Source organism: Phalacrocorax aristotelis, chromosome 21, assembly GCF_949628215.1.
Source record: "Phalacrocorax aristotelis chromosome 21, bGulAri2.1, whole genome shotgun sequence".
Classification (NCBI taxonomy): Eukaryota; Metazoa; Chordata; class Aves; order Suliformes; family Phalacrocoracidae; genus Phalacrocorax; species Phalacrocorax aristotelis.
In genome coordinates this window covers 1-20,387 of record NC_134296.1, presented here as the reverse complement: position 1 = coordinate 20,387, position 20,387 = coordinate 1, and the positions used below count along the sequence as shown (strand labels likewise).

The window sequence follows — 20,387 nt, the reverse complement described above, 5'->3', positions numbered from 1 at the left end:
TCTCCACAACAGTTTCCAATACCTTCGCCACCTTTGCCGCATCTTCCCCATACATTAGAGCCATCTCCTTCCAAGCCCATCAGCCTGCTACTGAGAAGGGTACTTCAACCTGCACCCACCCTCCTGTCGGACCCACGGCCTGCCTTAAGGGTGCTGGTAGCACTGCCCCCCGTCTCCTAGTTCTTCCTGCTACAGCACTGAAATTCCAGCCCCCCTTCACTTTCTATTACTAGCGATAGAACGAGGGGAGATGGCTTCACGCTGCATCAGGGGAGGTTTAGATCGGATATTAGGAACTACTTCTTTACTGCAAGAGCGGTCAGGCATTGGAACAGGCTGCTCAGAGAGGTGGTGGAGTCACCATCCCTGGAGGTATTTAAAAGACGTGCAGATGTGGCCCTTCAGGGCATGGTTTAGGAGACATGGTGGTGTTGGGTCGGGGCTTGGACTTGATGATCCTAGAGGTCTTTTCCAACCTTAGTGATTCTGTGATTCAGCACCACCATTTACACCCCCATATCCACTTGTCCAACTTCCCTGTTTCCACACTGATCGTTACCTCCCTGTAGACTTCCCTGTCCCGGAGCCACTAATCATCCTACATCATCTTCCTCTTCCACCAGCTCCTTGTATTTTACACCTCCTTTTACCAGTACTACATGCAGAACAACATCATTTGGGTGGTTTGTCCCAACATTGTTCTAAGGCCAAAACATTTGCATCCTTAGTAATCGATCCGCGATCTTTTCCCCTTTTCCAACCGCTGCTCTGCAACGTGAAAAACAAACCCACGTATGGGATCTCATCCCATTTTCCTTCTCTTTTGCAAAACATCATCGACTGCACTATGGTATTATTGCATTATAATATATATTATTTTAATATAGTAGTATTATAGTATTATATTTCAAAGTACAGATCGGCGACCAATGATTACAATGCTCAGTTAACTGCTTCCTTGTGAGGGGATCGAACCCACCCCCACCCCCCTTCCAATGCTTCAGTCAACGCCCTAGAGGTGACTTCTTTAAGACCTTGCCTTTAGACGATTCCCCACCCATATTAAATGTGACTTCCAAAACAACTATCTGATCCGAACATGCAAAAATAAATCCATATTCTGATAACCACGCCAAAATTCAGAGACCAGTCAAGACAAGTAACCAAACTGGGGACTCAAACCCCATTCAGTGGGACTCTAACCCGCTTGGTCAACTTCGGGGACTCGAAGCCCTTTCCAAACCAGGCAGGGGACTCGGACCCCCCCAACAAGAAAACATCCTTGGCAAAGTTCTTCTTCTCTTAATAACTGACCAAAACAACTATTACAAGCACCGGTACTTAAAACCAAATTATAACTACAATTTCCAATTAAACAACCTTTCCCCTGCTGCGCGGGCAGCCCTTTGGCTGGTACGTGAGGCATTCACGCCAGCAAGCGCCTCATTGCTTGACCTCGCCGGGCCTCGAACCCGGGGCCCTGGCTGGCGCTCCGGGCGCGCCCGTAGCAACGTGCTCGTCCGTCGGCACGCGGCCGCAGCGGGGCGGGGCCAGAGAAGGGGCGCTGCGGTGGTTGGCGGGGGGCCCTGCCTGTCCCCGCCTGGCGGGCGCCATTGGCTGAGAAGCCGGGAAGAGGGTGGGCGGGCGCCTGGGGGAGCTCCTGCAGAGCCCGCGCGGGCCGGCGGGCGGGGCCAGTCGCCCTCTTGTGAACTGAAGCCGGGCCCTTCGGCCTGCCCTGGGCTGGGGCCACTTGCGGAGCCCCCAGGGGCGGCGGGAGGAGCGCTGACAGGCTGGGCCTCCCCTCTCTAGATTCAGTCTTGGGAATGCTTCCTATCTTCCTCGTTTTTAAGAAAAAAATTGCATAGAAGTTGTAACATTTTCCACACGCTCCCGAATTCCCCTCCCACAGCGTGGAACGTCTTGAGCACCCCACTTTGGAGACAAATCTTCTACAGTTCTACAGCCATCTCAATTGCCACATCTTTTAGATTTATTTGTTCTTCCTCCCCTTCTTCTTTCTCATGTTTGACTTTTTTTTTCTCTCTGGTTTCACCTGGGGCTTTCCGGTTGCGCCATCTTCCCATGAACCTGCACTCGATAAATGCAGGTGTACGCTGGGTTTCCCCAGTTGCTCTTCACAAGAAGTTTGATAGACGGAAAGGCTCTGGGAAGCGGCGCGTTCTGTGAAGAAGGGTGGGAAAAGGAAACGGGGGTGTTAAGAGCGGCAGTGCAATCACCCCGTCTTTGCATGCCGGCCCGGCTGGGGCTCGGTCTCCCTTCCCTCTGCCCCTTCCCGCTGCTGCTTGCTCTGTGCTGACAGGGAGGCCGGGGAGGCGCTCCTGCGCGTGGGGCACCTGGTGTGCAACCCCGCCGAGCTCCCGCTGCCTGCTGTGCCTGCTCTCCCCCTGGCTGGCGTGAGAGCGCCGCGGGAGAAGGGGCGTGCTATGGTGGGAGGAGAGGACACTGTCCAGCCTGCCAGCAGGCCGCAGCATGGAGCGACGGTGCTGCCCGACGCCTCTCGCCACCAGGCCGCCCTGTTTCTCCACGGCACAAAGACGCTGCTTGCGTGGAGTGGGCGCACGTGCAGCTGCCTCTGCTGAAGGCACCGGGCGCAGCCAGGGATCTCTCGGGACTCGTGCTCCTACGGGCCTGACCCTGCCCTTGCTACCCTCTTGCTACCACCACCGTGTGCTACTCAGCCCTCCCAAGCCCGCAGGTCTCTCTCTCATGACGGCGGCCCGGGCCCCTCTGCCCAGGGAGAAAAGAAAGCATGCGTGCCCTTCCTCCATGGACTTGCAGGCAAACCTGCTGTGCTCCCTGGCATCTCGTCCCCGTGCGTGGAGCGTACCTTCAGAGGGAAGGTCTGAATAGCCTCTTTTGCCACGTTGTACGTGAACGTCCCAAGGAGAGTTTCCTCTTCTCCGTCCGCATCCACTCCCTCAGGGGCAAAGCACAAGGAGAGCCGCTCAGACTCATCCCGACAGAGAGGCAAGGTACGTGCTGGCTCAGCCCTGTTATCCACCCACCCTCTCCTGGGGCTCGAGCAGCAGCCTAGCACCGGGTATGGTGGAGCTCAGTCTCCGCTTTGAGATTTGGTCAAGAACCCAGAGGTGCTTGGCCAGAACAAACCTTAAGAGGGATGAAACCTCTCGAGCCCCTGAAGCGTCCCGCGAGGGCACTGCAGTGCTCGCGAGAGATCAGGACACAAACCCCAGAAGATGCACAAAAGCAAGCAGGGCCCTGTCCTGGCTTTGCCCCAGGGTCAGATGCCCGCCAGAAGCGCCCAGCAGAGACTTACAAAGACAACGACGTCTCTGGGGGCGCTGATGACGGTCCCAGATGGAGACACGTCTTTGGAGATGTGCTGCACAGTGACGGCAGTCAGATGGACTCGTGCTGGCAACCTGATGACCACCTGGCCCTGATGCCCTTGGAAAGGCCAGCAGTTTCCTGGGGAAACATCCGCCTGCAACCAGAACGCGACAGCAATGAAGTGTGAGAGAGCACTGGGGCCAACACCACTGCCCATGTAGCTCGAAGCATAGGCGCCAGCATGTCTGTGGGGCCTATTTCAGCTTGAAAATGAGGCGCCTGTGAGGAACTGGACAGAAGTAGGAGGCCCCCTGCCCTGCCTGACAAAGGGGGTCTCAGTATTAGGGAGCAGAGGAGAAGAGTGGTTACGAAAGCATCGTAGTCAGGCCCGCGCAGAAACACGTCCCTGCCCAGCGGCTCTGCAGGGCACCCGCCACCTTCCGCCCACAAAAAGGCACAGTTAGGGGTGAGTGTGGAACCAGGGTCGCCAGGGAGGAAGGCTTTCACCCAGTTGTGGCAGAGGACTGTGGGCAAGATGCAGCAGTTCACCTCTGTTCACCTCGCCAGGGGAACCACGGATCTCTAGCAAGCCCAGCCCTGTGTGAGAGCTTTGGTGTCCGGAACCTGAGCAGCACGGTGGGCTTGACCAGTACCACTGGCCTGAGGGGAGAGCCCCTGAGGTCAGTCCCCAACTTCTCAGGAAGGAAGGACACCTTCCCTGAAGATTTCTGCTACAATACCTGCAAAATAGTCTCAGGAGGCTTGGCAGCGCGGAAGAACCATAAAACCCTGCAGCCCCAATTCTCTTGGCAGTCGTAGGTCTCGGAAGTTCTCTGCCTGTCAATGGTGGCACCTGTAAGGAAGGGAGAGCAGATGACTGCTAGAGGCCGCAGACTAGAAGGGAGCTGGTGCTCAGGAGTATTTGTGACGCCGCCGTCCAGCTCCACGTCTGTCAGTCCTGTCCTCATCACCACGCTGGGGGCGGGGGGGTGCCCAGCTGCACAGAGCAATGACGGCAGCCCCATCCCTGGTGAGTGCTTCTCTCACAGCACCACGAGGAGAAGGTCTGAGGGCTCTGGGAGCCTGCAGGCGCCCACGAGCATGACAGCAGACCAAAGCTGAGGGCTTGGAGCATGAGCAGCAAAGGACGGCCCAGCCATTCCCTTTGCAAATGCAGCGGAGAGGAGCAGAGCCCCTCCATCAGCACAGGAAGACGTGCGGGGGCAGCGCCAAGGGCACCTGTGTGGAGACCAAGGGCTTGACTGGGAGGGAGTCTGAGCGACCCACTCTGCCACAGCCTTGCTCTTGGATCCCGTGAAGGTTTTAAGCTGCCCCATTTTGGAGAGCAGCGCCTGGAGCACGGGCTCCTTTGGGGAGTGCTAGGGGCAAGCGCAGGGCAAGGACTGGGCTGCTTGTGTCCATACCAGAGCTTTCCAGGGCCCAGTCAGACATCTCGACGTAGGCACCCAAAGCCTTCTTGGACGCTGCCTGGTTCACTTCCTGAGCTTCCTGGGAACGCCAGAAATCAACACAGAAAAGGACCACATCAGCAGGCAGTGCAGCGTGGCTCCTAGTGCCCGCAGAGGCAAAGGGTCAGTGTCAGGAAGGCAAGGCAAGGCAAGCCTTGTCTACAGAGCTGCAAGACTCTCTGCTGCTGGTGTGAGCCGTGAGGACTAGGAAGATTATCTGTGGCCATGGCCATGGCCATGACCCCAAGGTGTGCTGATGTGGGTCCCCACACCACCGTCCACACCCTCTGTGCTCTCCAAGTCAGGAGGGGGAGAGGCTCAGGCCCTGTAAGCCATGGCTGGCACTGTACGTGTGCCTGGGTGCCACCACCGCCTCAGGAGCCTGCTCAGAGGAGCCAGAGGCACCAGCGCACCTAGGAAAGGCTCTCAGGAGTCCTCTGCTGCCTGAAGTGGCCTTGTTACACTGGGGCTGCAGAGGGGCCTGTGCAGTGCAGAAGCTCACCCAGCAAGCTGCTGGGGCAAAGGCTGGGTTGCTGCAGTCAGCAGTCTGACCCCACCAAGAATCCTGAAGAAAATGTTCTCAGGGGTTCTGCCCAGCCAAGCCTCCCTCCCCAAAATGCAGGATCACCTTCAAACTGCGGATCTGTGCCCTCAGCCGAGCCACCTCCTCCAGCAGAAAGCGTGTCTTTTGGGTTTCCTCCGCCACCAAAACGGGCAAGTTCCTGCACGACAGGAAAGCCGATCTGGTCAGAGAGCGGCCCATCGCCTCTGGGGAGCGTCTGAGCTCAGCAAGAGGAGAGAGAGACACGTGTGCTTTCCCTGCTTTGCCAGTGCTTCCCTTCCGCACCAGGCTGAGCAAAAGGCAAAGGCAGGAGGGAAGTACGGGAGCCCTGGCTGTTAGGAAAGTGAGTGCAGGTAGCACGAGGTCGGCTGACGCTTCTGCACAGAACCAGTTCCAGCTCAGGAAACCTCTCTTACCACAGCATCTTCAGGTTTGCCGACGACACACGTGTCAGCTCCTGGGAGGGAAAAATGCTCCATTAGAGCATCTGCTACCAGAGTTGCCGCGGCTTCCCAGGAGAGGCTTCCCTAGGAAGGCACAAGCTGCCGCTTCTTTGGGTCAGCCTGCGTGGCAGCAGCACAGCCTGTGATTCCTCCAGCCACTGCCAGCAACGAGTCACTGACCTCTATCAGTCCCTTTGCCTGCGTTGTCCACACCGGCAGCGAGGTCGCGCAGGAAGCACCAGCTGCAATTCACATCACCGAGAGACGGTTATTTTAGCGGAGTTGCTAGCCATCCCTGCAGCTGCGTTGTCGCCTGCCTGGTGCCCTGGGGCTGGGCAGCAGGTGAGCTGAGGAGGTGGGGAACGTGGGGTGCAGAGAGAGGACGCGCCTCTGACCGGGAGCCATCAGCCCAGGCTTGAGGGGACTGCATAGCCGTGGCCTTCAGGTGTGCTCGGTGCCCCAGAGCTACTCCCCATTTCCCCTCACTGCTTCGGTGAGCACCGAGGCTGGGCTGCATGGGCTAGGAGAGGTACCTCTCCATGGGTCCCCCTGCACGGCCCCTCCCGTCTGGGAATCCCCAGCTCAGGCTTGGAAAGAGCTACGCCCTTCTCTCGCAGACTTGCAGACTAAGCAAGCCATTTGGCCCCGTGGCCAGAGCAGCAGCACGGCTGGGAGGCTACCAGTCTTACCGGTAGTCCAAACGCCAGTGCCAGTCAAGGACCTCCTCAGGACGCACCCGCACCACGGGCGTTTCACACATACTGGCCCAAAAGGAAAGCTGGCATCCAGCACAGCCAGGCTGTGTTTGCTCATGAAAACTCACCCAGAGCCACTGGGAGCCACAGGAAGAAGACTTTCAGGAACCTCTTGCTCTGCGGGCCCATCTTTTGCCTAGAAGAGAGTCCTTTGGGTGTCAGTACTGCAAGTCTTGGGCAAACCCCCTCACCCGTGGATTTCCCTCCTCAGGCCCTAAAGCCATTGCTTTGCACGCCTTTCCACACCATTCAACGCTGCCGGCAGATCTTCCCCAAACGAAGGGCTCCAGGAGCACCTTCCGAAAGGGAATGAAAATCATGCAGGGAAGTAGAGGGGTTGAGCAAATGAGGACTGCTTTTCAGTAGTTCTTCTGGTGTGGACCTTGCTCTCTCTTGGCTGAGAGAGCAGGCCTGTTCTCACTTGCAGTCACACAGATTGCTCTTAGGGGTGTTTCTCCGCACAGCTGGGAAGCGCAGGGGCCTTGTCTGGCTTTCCTTCCAGACCTGTGTGGTCTCTTGCCAGAGCTGGGGAAGACCCTTGCCCTGCGGAGGCTTGGCTGTGCTCCTGAGCTTCTGGCTACACGGCGGTTTGTCCTACTACATCTCCGGGAGGGTTCTGGGGCTCCGGCAAACGCCTGGGAGTGGGGCTGCCAAGGGGCTTTGCTCTTGGCTCTCCCCGAGAACGGGCACCGCACAAACTTTGGCGCACGAGCGGGAGCCCCGGGCTGCTGGGTGGGGAACACCCTCTGCTCTCCCCCTTGCTTGGGGGAAGGGACATCCCCCTTCTCCCCCCGCCCCCCACCACAGCAGAAACAGGTAGTACGTACCTGGCAAAGATGCGTGTGCTCAGCAGATGTCTCCACAGGGAGACAAGGGCACCTGCCGGATGCCAAGCCAGGCTGAGGACCGCCCCTGGGCAAAAAAGCCAGAGAAAAGTTAGGCCTGTCTCTTGAGGTCTCTTCTCTAGGATGCCCAGCCACACGTGTTTGAGCTCCCTGCGGGAAGGCGGGCACCCAGTCCTACGCACTCCCTCCCTCCCTGGGGCAGCCTGCACTTCTCCTGCCTCTCGTGACATTTGGCCAGAGCTCTGGCACAGCACAGCTCTCCAAGTTCACCCCAGGGGACTTCACAGCAAGCAGCAGTGCTGAGCTTACTTGCAATTCCTGTGGCCTTGTTGCGCCACTTGGCAGGCCCTTGCGTGGCAGAGCAGGGAGCCGAGGTGGAAGGGACCGTCACCAGCTCCACCTCCACGCACGGGTTCCTGTGGGAGGAAAAAGACAAATGCTGGTTGCCCACCATCGCCACGCCACGGGAGCCGAGGCGGGCAGGAGCAGCCTGAGCAGAGGCCCTTGTCAGAGGACGGGCTGCCCCAGCCCACCTGGCAGGACAGCCCTATTCTGAGCCCGTCACTCCCTGCTCCCTGGCACCAACTGCCCCTTCGCAGACAGCTCTCGGTGGCTGTCTGGGGAGAGGGCACAGGCTGCTGTCCCCCACCGTGGGCCGTCCCCCACCATGGGCCACACCCCTCCTCCCTGGTCACTGGCGTTCTCCCGACCCCTCTCCTCCCCGCACAGCTGCCCCACCACAGCCAGGCAGGACCCCGCCTCAGCATCCCAAGGGGGGGGCAGTGTCAGGTCCCAGGGGCTGGCCTGATGTGCAGCAAAATCTCCCTGCAAATCAGGGTGGGCTCTGACCCCTGCAGCACAAGGCTACCCCCTCCCCAAAGGCCCCTGCTGCACACTGGCTTCTGACGCCACTGACTACATTGGGCCACGGCCCTGCTACTCCGCCCGAACCTGACGCCCCAGGCAGGAGCAGCCCACTTCGTACCCGCTGGCCTGGCAGCAGCTCGGCCCCGCTGCCTCCCCTGCCAGCTCTTGTCTGGCATTAATCCCAACGGAGCCTTTGGAGGCCCCTTGGTGTCTTCCCTGGGGGGCCTTTCTCCTCGCCATCTCTGGGCCAAGGCAGGCTCCCCGCTCAGCTCTTCCCCCTCAGCCCCAGCAAGCGTGGCCTGCCCAGGCAAAACCAGCTCCAGTAGCAGCCACGTGCCTGCCGCCTCTCAGCAGGAGCGCACCTGCCCGGGCAACAGCCACACACATCTGTGGGCTCCTGCCCCACGCGCCACAGGGCTGTGCGGGTGGCCAGCTCTGAGCTCACAGTGGTGGCTCTGACGTCACACTGGGGCTCCCCAGGGCTGAGCCGGGAGGGGCAGAGCGGCTGCTGCCGTCCCAGGCGCTGGGAGCCCGTGCCTGTGGGCGCGCTGAACCCTGCCACGCTCCCGTGCCAGGCGGCTGCCTGGCCTGGCCTGCCGGGCAGGGTTCCATCTCTCCTGGGCACCCCCGGGAAACCAGAAAGGATGCTGGAAAGGGGGCTTTGCTCTTGCCCCACGAGACAGCCGCTTCCAGCAGCGGTTCTCCTCTCGGAACCCTTTTGTGGGCCAAGAAGAAAAAGGGCCAGTAGACCGGAATGTGCTGTCAGGCGCCCAGCGGTACATCTGGTTAGCAAGGACTGTTTGTTTTCTTGCCCCTGCTGGTTCTGCCTCCGCTTCCCTCATTTGAAATGGCAGTGTGAGCGTCCTCCTTCCTTGTCTTGCAGTGGCCTGGAGGGCCCAGGAGCAGAGGGGCACAGGCTGCGCTGAGGGCTCTGGGCAGCACGGCCCGTACCAGGCTCCCAGCCTGGCAGCACGGGGTCACAGGCTGTATGGAGCACGGCCCCGCCAAGTCCCACCTCACTGCCCGCTGGGAGCCCCACGCCGGTGCAGGGCCAAGCCGTGCTGGGGCAGTGCGGGGCTCCAGCTACACAGCCATGCCAGCCGCTTTAGCAGGGGAGCACAAGGCGCCCACTTCCCCCTGGGCAGCCCCAGGCTTGCCTGGGCCCATGGACCCGCCAGCGCAGCGGGCCGTCCAGGCAGCAGAGCTGCCAGTGCCGTTGATGACAGGAGGGCCCTGGCAGCAAAGGGTGCCTGAGGGGCTTGCGGCAGGCTGGGCAGCTCTCACACTCACGGGTCAGGGCGGCATTGGGCGTGATCCTCTGGGTAGGGACGGGCTTCCCTCATCCAGCTCTGGAAGGGGGCTCCTGTGGGAGCGGTTCCTGTCCCTGGAATGCTCCAGATGGGCTTTCCGAGTCAACAGAGAACGTGGCTGACTGGGACATCCTTGATGGAGAAGGCGCTATACCCCAGGATGCCATGTCCATGACAGCAACTGCAGGACGGAGAAACAAAGGGTTGCAAAAGGCAGCGCCTGTGGGAGCGAAGAGCCTAGCCTTAGCGTTAGATGGTGGAGCCCACGATGGCAGCACCCCAAGGGCTGCGGAACCAGACAGCCTTTCTGGGAAGCCCAGAGGCGGTGGTCCGTCAGAAGGGAACACGGGTCAGGGAGCTCAAATTGGCAAGGGCAGAACAGAATAACGAGGGGCGAAACGCTCAAAACTTCCCCGTCGACAGTAACCAATGTGACACAGAAGGACCCCCAACAGAGAGCAGCGAGATCTAGAACGGGGACGCGCACGGGCTGAGGAACGGGGTTTCCGACAGGCCAGTCACACAGGCTCTCGACACCCGTTCGACAGAAACTTGGCAACAGCCTGGGTGCCGGGAAGGTGCTAGGCCAAATTGTTCCCTCCGCTCCTGCGGCCCCACTACCGGGACAGTGACGGAGGAGCTCCGAAGCCTGGGAGCCCCGAAGAGCTGGCCCAAGGCTTGTTGCTCGACCCGCAACCCGGGCCTGCCATCTGCCCGGCTGCCGCAGTGTCACCGAAATCAGGAACAAAACTCCGTAACATCAATGTAGTGATATCCTGAAGAAAATGGTCGTTTTGGAATTCTCCGCTGAGCCACAAGAACGAACTACGTGAGCTTGGCAAAACAGAATTTGATGGCCAGAGTCGGGAACTGAGAGATAGAGAAGCACTTGTTTTACCACTATTTCCTTGAGGAGAGCTAAGAGACTGATCAAAGCAAACATCCCACCTCAGAAGCCGCAGAGAACTGGGCAATAAAGTGTATAGTTAAGGAGAAGAACTGGTTCTTCCCCCAGAGGGTGGTGGAGCCCCGGAACAGGCTCCCCAGGGAGGCCGCCACGGCACCAAGCCTGGCGATATTCAAGCAGCACTTGAACAACGCCCTCAGAGGCACGGTGTGAATTTGGGCTTGTCCTGTGCAGGGATGGGAGCTGGACTTGACGGTCCTTGTGGGTCTCTTCCAGCTCAGGACATTCTACGAATAGACGCAAACTGCACAGTGAGGAAAAATCGAGGTCTGAGTAGCGAATACAAAGATTTCTGAGGTAGCACTGACGTGAGCCAGTTCGCTCCTGGGACACAATGTCTTATGAACACAACAGTGCTGGTCTTGGGCCCCAGCTGGCTTTATGTTTTTTCTCCTAGCTCATGTCACCTGTAAAAACAGTAGTTGAGAATTTATTATAAAGAGCATAATAGAAGAAACAGCTGAAATGAAGGAATATTCTCGGGCCAACCCTGAAAAACGCTAACAACTTTAACTTTCCGTCCCTACAGTCAGCTGGAATCTTACAGTCGCCAGCTAAAATTCAAGTCTTACAAAAATGCAAAATGGAACCTACAAGCCCAACACACAAATATATTATCTACCTTTTTTTTCCCCCCTCAAAAAACAAGTCTGAACACGTGACTGTTGACTGTGATCAAAGGAAGATGTGACATGACCCTTCAAACATTCTGGATGCGTAGGTGGGACTAAACCGTGTTTGTGAATTAAGAATATGCATGCTCATTAAGACAGGCGGGTTACATTTACCACCAAACCTCTACATCAGCATTTGCCAACACTGTTCAGCTTTGAGTACCCAGAGCTGCGATCAGTTAACGTGAGAGCACCTCCTAGTAACATCCAAGTATTAAACTAACAACTATACCTCCCTAGCGCGTAAACGGAAGGAAGCTCAAATTGCGCCCCCTTCTCCTTACGCTGCCTTAGAACGTGACAGGCATTTGATTCCAGGTTGAAAAAGCGCCACGGTCACAGTCTAAGGAAACTGGAGTTTCCCAGGTCTCAGAGTAATTCTAGAGCTAAAGTGGTGACAGACATCACCTTTACATCAGATAATACATGCCAACACTCATCACTGACCCGAGAAGGCCACCTCCTCCTGTCCTGCCCAAGGGTTTGAAATCCAACACACTTTCTTCCCAAAATGGGACGCTACAAATAAATAAGATAACACCGTTAAGGCATTACTTGAGATGGGACTAGAAACACATTACGCGAGCAACCAAGCACTTGTCTGGAAGCACTGGAGCCTTTCGGGTACTGTTTTTCACCACAGTTTACTCGAGAAGAAATATAACAGGCAGAACAGATGCTGAGAAATTTCAGCTACCCTGGAGATAGCTGTGGTGAACAATAAGATTGAGACTAAGTGCTGCTTCTCAGCGGGAAAGTACCCACCAGATAAAAACAGTGCTCAGACTGGTATAATTTGTGAGTGATACGGAGGCAAAAAAAAAAAAAGCAGACGTGAGGAACATAAGACCCGACTACAACCTTTCTTTTGTGTAGTACTAAAGTGTAAACACACTACACACAAAAACTATAGGTATTACGTGAACGTACAGGTCATGTCGTCATTACACAATTACTTTAATACTCACTAATATTATTTCTGTCCATACCAGTACCTATAAAATCCAAACCTTTACTCATCCTCTGGCCGTACGCATCTTTCACCTCAACATACACCAAGAAGCATTCGTAAACTCCAAACGTGACTACCTACAAATTCCAGTAAAGCCTGCAGCTAGGACATATTTAGAGAAGACTGTGCAAAATTCGTGAAGAATACAGACAACATCACCAGTCAAGCAACTGAAAAAGCACGACGTTCCCAAATTCGACAACTTCTTGAGAAGAGGAACCGTAAACCTTTGCCCGTTGCATTATGTTTTTTTTCCTCGGGAACACACCAAAATAGTTTTTGCCGTTGGTATCCAACAGCACCTGGTTCCTAAGCCCGCAATCATCACAATCACTGACTCAAAGGCGCTGTCTCAACAACTACCCTGTTACCTTTACCTGGACGTGCTGAGGGTCGACAGAAGACGAGGATCAGGACCTGCGCCGGCACTTATTCCACCACATTCGCGTTGTCAGGGTTTGAGGAATGCCAGAACTTCGTCCATCTCCATTCGGTGCAGCCATCCCACGAGATCCACTGCTGTCTGCCTCAGGAAACACTGCCTGCCCTCAAAGACTCCAACGGACTGCGTCCCTAAGCGGGGCATTATTTTAGTCCTTCATCAGATAAGCGCAGCATCAAACCAGAGCAAGGAAAATGCCTTAGTTAACCCTTACAAAGCCTGCAGGGCATCACATGCTTCCCAACCCATCAACCACTCGGGATGTGCGAACCACGCACGGACACGACCTGCAGTACACACGCCTACGCTACTACACTTCCCTCCTCCCCTCTATTTTCTGCTCTAAAAGTACCAAGCTCAATGCCAAGGTAAACATGTGCAAGTAGTAAGGCACCAATTCACTCTAGATCAGCGGCTATTACCTTAGCGCCCAGACAAACGCTCAAATCCCCACGAGTCTCAAAAGTAACAACTCTAACATTTAACGAAACTTACCGGCAAGGGCCAAAGCTGCCACCACCAGCAGCTGCACTAGGAAGGCAATTCTCATACGTGCGTATATCTATCTCCCCTTCTTCTATTGTTTACCTCTGCTACCCGTAAGCATTACTTTCTCGATGCAGCACTTTAAGCCACATCTTTTCCGCACGGCAACAACAATCGTAAGCAATAGTGCCTCCAGCTGCCTTGCGGGCACTAAACACGACTGCCAGCTTTTCCCCCCTCCAGACATAAGCAGTTATTGACGCTTTCTGCCTCCTGGAACTGCAATGCAATTACTGGGGGCTACGTCTGGTAACCTCTGCCTCCGCCTGATGCTGCTAGTTGCCGTGTTCATCAACCCAAAGAACAACAGGGCAGTGCTGTGCCCACATTCAGGACAGTGGCCTTCAAGGGAGACACGTGGAAATACAGCTGCAGCCTCCTTGCAGACAGAGAAGCAACAAGTACTTTGTTCCCGGGTCTCAGAGTAATTCTAGAGCTAAACTGACCGTCTTCAGGTTTATACTCAGATAATACATGCCAAGACCCATCACGGACCATGGGGAACTAACCTTTGTACGTCACGGGGGATGGCAGGGCAAGAGAGGAGCAGCTGGGGAGCTCGCACCCACACCCTAACACTCAACATGGGAATAAGGGTTGTCACACCTAAAAAAAGCACAGCTGTGCTGAAGTTAGCTCATACTCACACAACTGCCTTTCAGTGTCCCACACAAAGCTGCAGAGGCCAAGCGTTTCTCCAGAAGTAACGTGCTCAGGGCATCAGGTTTTCTCAGTGCGCCCTTTCATGGCATGACCTTTAAAAAGCACCAATAAAACATAAGTTCAGGTTCAAAAGGAGCTTTAAGATCATCAAGTCCAACCGTTAACCGAGCACTGCCAAGGCCACCACTTAAACCACGTCCCCAAGCACCGCATCTACAGGTCTTTTAAATACCCCAGGGATGGCGACTCCCCCACCTCTCTGGGCAGCCTCTTCCAATGCCTGACCGCTCTTGCGGTAAAGACGTTTCTCCTATTATCCAATCGAAACCTCCCCTGGCACAACTTGAGGCCATTTCCTCTCGTCCTATTGCTTGTAACCTGGGAAAGAGGGCTACCCCCCCTCACTACAGCCCCCTTTTGGGCAGCTGCACAGAGCGATAAGGTCTCTCTTCCTCAGCCTCCTCTTCTCCAGGCTAAGCCCCCCCAGCTCCCTCAGATGCTCCCCAGCACGCTTGCTCTCCAGACCCTTCCCCAGCTCCGTTGCCCTTCTCTGGACACGCTCCAGCACCTCAAGGGCCTTCTCCGCCGGGCACGTTCCAGCCGCTCTGCCCCAAGCCTGGAGCCTTGCCTGGGGTTGGTGTGACCCAAGGGCAGGACCGGGCACTTGCCCTTGTTAAACCTCGTCCAGTTGGCCTCGGCCCGTCGATCCAGCCTGTCCAGGTCCCTCTGCAGAGCCTTCCTGCCCTCGAGCAGATGCCAGCCGGGTGGGTCAGGGCCAGCTCGGAGGGTTTCCAGCCCGGGAGCATTTCGGGCAACGCCGCAGCAGCACGTGCCTGCTCGGAGACGGATCTTCCTCCGCCTGCCCGGACCGCGGGCACGTTCCCGCCCTCCTTCCCGGCCTGCCCGAGCCCTCCCGACGGAGCGAAGGAAAACCCCCGATGAGCCCGAGGCGAACCCCAGCTCGCCACTGACCAGGGGTCCCCCGGCGCCCGGCCCGACCCAGGCGGGCTCGGCCGCACTGCCCGACCCGGGCCCACCGCAGCGCAGCGCAGCGCAGGGCGCGGAGCGGCCGAGCCGGAGCCCCCGCGCCGCCCCAGGGCTCCGGCGCCGCCGCTCCGGCCGGGCCGGGCCGGGCCGGGCCGGGCCGGGCCCCTCCCCGCCGCGCCGCGCCGCGCCGCGCGCAGCACCGACCTCGGCCACCGCCCGCGCCGGAAGGGCGGAGCGCCCGGCAGGGCCCCGCTAGGGCTGCCGGTGGCGTTCGCCTGACCCGCGCCGGCGCGCTCGGGCGGGACCCGGCGGGCGGGACTCGGCGGCCCGCTGCGCGGAAGGACCCCGCCCGGAAGCGGGCGCGCCGCAGCGGGCGCCGCGGCTCTGGGGAGGGGCTCAGCCCAGGGAAGGGGGGCGACGGCGCTGCCCTCGGAAATGAGCCCTTTCCTTCCTAAGTAACGCTCTTGCTTCGACTGCGCCGTTAGCGGTATCCTGAAGAAGACGGAATTTGGGGAATTTTCCGTAAGCCCTAAGAGTGAACTCCGTGAGCCCGGCACACAGACTTTGGCGGCCGGAGTCGGGAACTGAGAGACAGGGAAGCCCTTGTTCTACGACTCTAGCCTTGAGGAGAGCTGAGACACTGATGGAAGCAAACGTCCCGGCGCAGAAGCCGCTGAGAACGGGGCGATAAAGTGTATAGTCAAGGAGAACAACTGATTGGGATGCTGACAAGAACTAAAGCAAAGTGCCCTGTACGGGAGCTACCCTCGATATAGCAGTAAAAATCAGGCCCATACGCCGGCAACCGCCCCCTGTCTCTAGTAAGCAAGCCCCTTACTCCCTGAGCACGCGTGGTGAATTAAAAGCGAGCTGTACCTTTACATCGAGGCGAGAAAGCAATGAACCAATTATTAGTTGAGGCGTGTGAATATTAGCTGTGACTGACACATTTAACTGTACAAATGCCTTGCAGTTCCTCGGGGTGGGGTGCAGCTTTGTGGGTTACCACCTAGCACCCATCTTTGCACAAAAATTCATCAAATAAAACGACTCCGCCCTGTGTGGAGTTTGGTGTTCTGCACGTCAGGCGGACGAACCCGCCTTTCGGGGTAACGTTAGTTACCAACGCTGGGCTCTGGCAGATGCCATCCGTGCCGGGCGGGAATGCCTTTCTGAGACTCTGAATGAACAAATATGCGTAACGCTGGCTGGCACCGAGCAATGGAAAACAATGCTCTTTTCTGGGCCTGGATTTTGGGTCTGGGGAAGGGGTTGGGGGCATGTTGGGGAGCTTTGGTGTCTTTTTCAATACAGCAAATACTTGTCCAGCATGTCACAGTATTAATCTTCCCGCAGGTAAATAAGACGGCGGTTTACAGCCATGAAGCACTCTCTGAGCCATGTAGACGTCACACCTGGTGACAGGATTTGTACCGTCCAGCACTATATTCGGAGGGTGGGTGACGGGGTCTGTAGTGAAGCAGGGGCGTTTTGGTGTGTAGCTGTACATAATTTCACAGAGGGTTCAGTTGGGAAGGGACTTCTGGAGGTCACCCAGTGCATGCCCCCTGCTCAAGCAGGGCCACCCAGAGCCCACGTCCCAGGCCCATGTCCAGTTGGGTTTTGACTGTCTCCAAGGATGGAGACTCCACAACCTCTCTGGGCAGCCTGTGCCAGTGTTTGACCCACCCTCAGAGTAAAGAATAAAAAACCCAAAACAAACCAGAAAGTATGTTTTCTTGTGTTCGGGTGGGATTTCGTGTGTTTTCATTTGTGCCCATTGCCTCTTGGCCTGTCGGTGGGCACCACTGCAGAGTGCGTGGCTCCCTCTGCTTCCATACCAGGAGTTCCTGTTCATGCACGTTGATGAGATCCCCCTGAGCCTTCAACAGGCTGAACAGTCCCCGCTCTCTCAGCCTCACGCTCCAGACCCTTCATCATCGCCGTGGCCCACCCTTGGACCGTCTCCAGTATGTCCGTGTCCTGGACACGGGGATCACAGCACTGGACGCTGCGCTCCAGGCGCAGCCTCACCAGCGCTGAGCGACTTCCCCAAGAAGTCCGGGAAAGCGCACCCTGCCAGCACTGAAAGAAGGGCCTGTCCAAGTTAAAAAACAAAATCTCACAAAAATCCCTCCTTCTCAGCTGTTCTTGCCGCAAATCTGGTTAAGTGTGTATACGCTGATGGGTTTAAATGTACTGGATTTGAAATAAACAGGATGCTTTAAGTCATTCTTAAGGAAAGGCTACACAGTTTCACTTGAATCATCCTCACTGAACCGTCACTTGCTTAGGAAGCGTGGCCGTGAAAGAGGCCACGCGCTTGGGGCCGACATTCTGTTACTGCTGGGTAGTATCTAAATCCTTAAGACCGACGCGGGCGCAGGCAACCGCAGCGCAGGCCTTGGCGTTGCTGCGCTGGAAGGGCTGTTCAGCTGCCGGGGGGCTGTAGCACAGCGAGAACCGCAGTACAGCTGTAACGTACGACAGACACTGCACAACTTACCTGAGATAAAATTTAAATGATGCGGCGAGCAAAGTGAAGAAAAGCAACTGCACCTCGCTGCTTATAAACAGCTTTTTACCAGAACGCAGCAGTGCCCGTCAGAAATAGCATTTTGCTCAGCTAATTTTACCGCAAAAAAACCTTGTGTTGTGAGGTTCTCGTTTCTTGCCCCTGATTGTATTTGGGCTTTTGGGGTAATACCCAAGTTCAGAACAGCGTCTTTATAGAGGAAGATAAGGCAGCTTCCTACAGGTTCTTTCACATGGGGTCAGTTAAAACGGAAACATGTATAGAACGGAATGATCACGTTTCTTTCCTCTCACTATAATAAAATCACGTACCTGTATTTCTCAGGAGCTGTACTTTACATTCATCCGTAAAGAAGCAGCCTTCCCTAAGGTGCAAGAAGACAAGTATCTGCGTCATCAATGCTACAGGTTTCTTTGAGGCGCAGAGATAAACGCCCCGAATGAAAATTTCTGTCTGCTGGACCCAGGTGATTAAGACGGTTAAGCCACAGAGAAGAAGCCCTGTTATGCTGAGCCATGTGAGAACACAAACTACTTTCTGTCCGTACTGACTCATGGGCGTGTGCAAAATATCGGTGATCTGCAAGTAGTAATCCAGGCACCTTCGGCGAGAAAGAACACCTATCCGTGTTGTAATCTAGGAGAATGTTTCTGAAAGGTCTAGAAGCCAGTATCTAGTGGCTTTCAATTTTTTAAAAAGATGCAGGTTTCTCAAGGCCACACAACCACAGCGTTAGCATATTTGTTTTAGCAAGCGGTGGCCCTGTAGGTCACCGTGTGCTGTGACAAGGTGGTCCTGAGGAGACAGAATTGCTTTTTTAAATTTCCCTGAGATTTGTTTATTTGATATCCACCCAAACCCCAGTGTTAGAACAGTGGGACAAATCTGTATCGTCATAAACAATACAGAAACACCTAAAATCCAATTCCTTGTTGCATGCTGAATGCCTTCGCAGACAAAAAAAAAAAAAAAAAAAGGAAAAAAAAAGTCTGACTTATGTTCCCTTTTTCGATCACATCAATTTTACAGGGAAGGTGTTTGCCTCTTCTCCCACCAAAAGCCAAAGATTTGAGCGAAAGGGAGTGAGTGGGGAAAGAGCACAACCAACCTCTTTGGAATTCAGAAATGTTTAGAAAACACCAAGTTTGTCAGTGAGAAGGGATGAAGTAAGAGAATGGCCGGGGAGTGCAGAAGTAGTGTTCTATCGTGTATGGAATAAAAACATTTGGAAGGAAAATGGTTTTCTCCACGTCTTTGTAACTGTGTTGAGAAGCGCACAAAAATCCTCTTCCGTGAGAGCACAGGGCGCCACAGCAGCCCCATGCGTGCTTGATACATTTCATTAAGCCTTCTGTTTGCCAACATCCTCACGAGATATGATCATCCTTTGAGTCTGAGCAGGCCCCTTGTAAATCCAAACAGAAGAATTGCAAGAATGTTCGCTGATCATTTTTTACAATATTTTAACCAGATCTTTCTACACTTGCTGTCGTGGTTTAGCCGGCAACTCAGCCCCACGCAGTCGCTCGCTCACTCCCCCACCGGTGGGATGGGGGAGAGAATCAGAAGGGTAACGCTCGTGGGTTGAGATAAGAACAGTTTAATAATTGAAATAAAACCAACAACAACAACAAAGCAATGGAAAGGAAAACAACGAGAGGCGCGAAACCCGGGGGGGTGGGGGGACGAACCACCGAAACAAACCACAGGCGACGCAGCCGCTCGCCGCTCGCTGCCCGCCGACCCGACGCCGCGCCTCCCCGAGCCGCAGCTGCCCCCCCGCCCTTAATATACTGGTCATGGTGTCACATGGTATGGAATGAACATGCCATTGGCCAGTCGGGGTCAGCTGCCCCGGGCGTGGCCCCGCCCCGCCCAGCCTCCCGCCGACGCGGCAGAGCGCGGGAAGCTGGAAAGGTCCCCGACCACCACAGGCACCGCAGTGAAGAGAATTAACCCCTTCTCAGCCAGAACCAGCACAGAAGCAAACACGGTTTCGGTATTGCCACCTTCCATTCGTGTACTGTTCCTGGATTCAGCCTTCGCTTAGAAAAAGGACTTGTGACCTAAATGGCAAAGCATTTCCCTCTCCTAACTGGCTTTCCAATCCATTACTTCCTCACAGAGATGCTGTCTGCATCTTCCGTAGACTGCGTTTGGTCTGGTGCCTCAAAGGATGGTAAGAAAAGCCGTATTCAGGACAGAAGTCCATACATTTCGGTGCCCTCTCTCACAGCAGCCGGGAGCAGATGCTCACATAAATTTAAGGAGCGAGGTCACGTTTCAGCATAGCTGTCTCTCTCTGTCAGCCGGCTGTACTGCCCACCTCAGTCAGTGACTCAGCCCTCGTTATAAGGCAACTGCAGTTATGCAGGTCTTATAACTAATTCATTAATTTTCCTAATTTCTACACTCAGATAAGAAAGAACAAAAGAAGGAAAGAAGGTAAGGGAGGGAGGAAACGAGGATGGGAGCAAGGGGGAGACGAAGGAGAAGAGAGAAAGAGACAAAAAAGAGAGAAACCCTCATCGTTGGTAAGCCCTCTTAGTCAGGAAAACAAAATCTTGAGAGCGGATTATGCAACTAAATGGCTGAAATTCCACCTGTAATGGCCTTCTGCTAAGCTTTGTCTCTCCTAAGTCGTCAGCCTTTAAGTTCTCTACTTGCATTGCAGTACCGCAAAGTCCTCGTAGAGTTAACAATAGCCAGCACCCTTTCTACCTTAATAATATGCTGCTTTTAATTCCCCACAGCCACCTGTTTTCCCTAGCCTCCACTCCACACACCCTCACTCTTCACCATTGGTGATCCGGAGGAAACTGCTGCTGCTTCTGGAGTGATTTAGCAACCCTTGACACAGGAAGTCGGGTCTTTGCCCTTGCAATTGACTCTCCAGCCATACCTGGAAAGGCAATACATGATGTCACTTCAGGAGTTAGAGAATGATTGAAATGGTTATAAAACCAAACTTGGTTAGTCTTTGAGAGCCCTGCGTGA

General features: G+C 55.6%; 1 protein-coding gene, 1 long non-coding RNA gene and 2 other non-coding genes across 4 annotated transcripts; 1 reads left to right on the top strand and 3 right to left on the bottom strand.

Annotated features, from left to right (window-relative positions):
• Positions 1–861: 861 nt before the first annotated feature.
• Positions 862–15,031, bottom strand: LOC142067103 (SUN domain-containing protein 5-like). Its single transcript, XM_075115402.1, has 15 exons — positions 14,436–15,031; positions 13,852–13,959; positions 12,594–12,739; positions 9,544–11,723; positions 7,696–7,802; positions 7,369–7,453; positions 6,610–6,677; positions 5,967–6,028; positions 5,760–5,800; positions 5,410–5,503; positions 4,737–4,821; positions 4,053–4,165; positions 3,299–3,466; positions 2,849–2,938; positions 862–2,181 (listed from the first exon to the last, which is right to left on the bottom strand). Exons 4-15 carry the CDS (start codon positions 9,594–9,596, stop codon positions 2,050–2,052), a joined length of 1,098 nt encoding a protein of 365 aa, XP_074971503.1. The 5' UTR covers positions 9,597–11,723; positions 12,594–12,739; positions 13,852–13,959; positions 14,436–15,031; the 3' UTR covers positions 862–2,049.
• Positions 11,568–11,652, bottom strand: LOC142067405 (small nucleolar RNA SNORD45). The gene has a single exon (XR_012664018.1). It is a non-coding gene; the product is annotated as a small nucleolar RNA SNORD45 (small nucleolar RNA).
• Positions 13,618–13,700, bottom strand: LOC142067422 (small nucleolar RNA SNORD45). The gene has a single exon (XR_012664034.1). It is a non-coding gene; the product is annotated as a small nucleolar RNA SNORD45 (small nucleolar RNA).
• A 48-nt stretch (positions 15,032–15,079) lies between the features above and the next one.
• Positions 15,080–17,098, top strand: LOC142067104 (uncharacterized). The gene is made up of 2 exons (XR_012663893.1): positions 15,080–15,675; positions 16,211–17,098. It is a non-coding gene; the product is annotated as an uncharacterized LOC142067104 (long non-coding RNA).
• The last annotated feature ends 3,289 nt before the right edge of the window (positions 17,099–20,387 follow it).

Excerpts from the sequence above, each read along its gene's own strand:
- LOC142067103 (XM_075115402.1), bottom strand. The coding sequence starts at position 9,596 with ATGAGGGAAGCCCGTCCCTACCCAGAGGATCACGCCCAATGCCGCCCT. Across the intron at positions 5,504-5,759 it reads GCAAACCTGAAGATGCTGTG|GAACTTGCCCGTTTTGGTGG; the intron begins GTAAGAGAGGTT and ends CCTGTCGTGCAG. Across the intron at positions 4,822-5,409 it reads CACAGATCCGCAGTTTGAAG|GAAGCTCAGGAAGTGAACCA; the intron begins GTGATCCTGCAT and ends TGGCGTTCCCAG.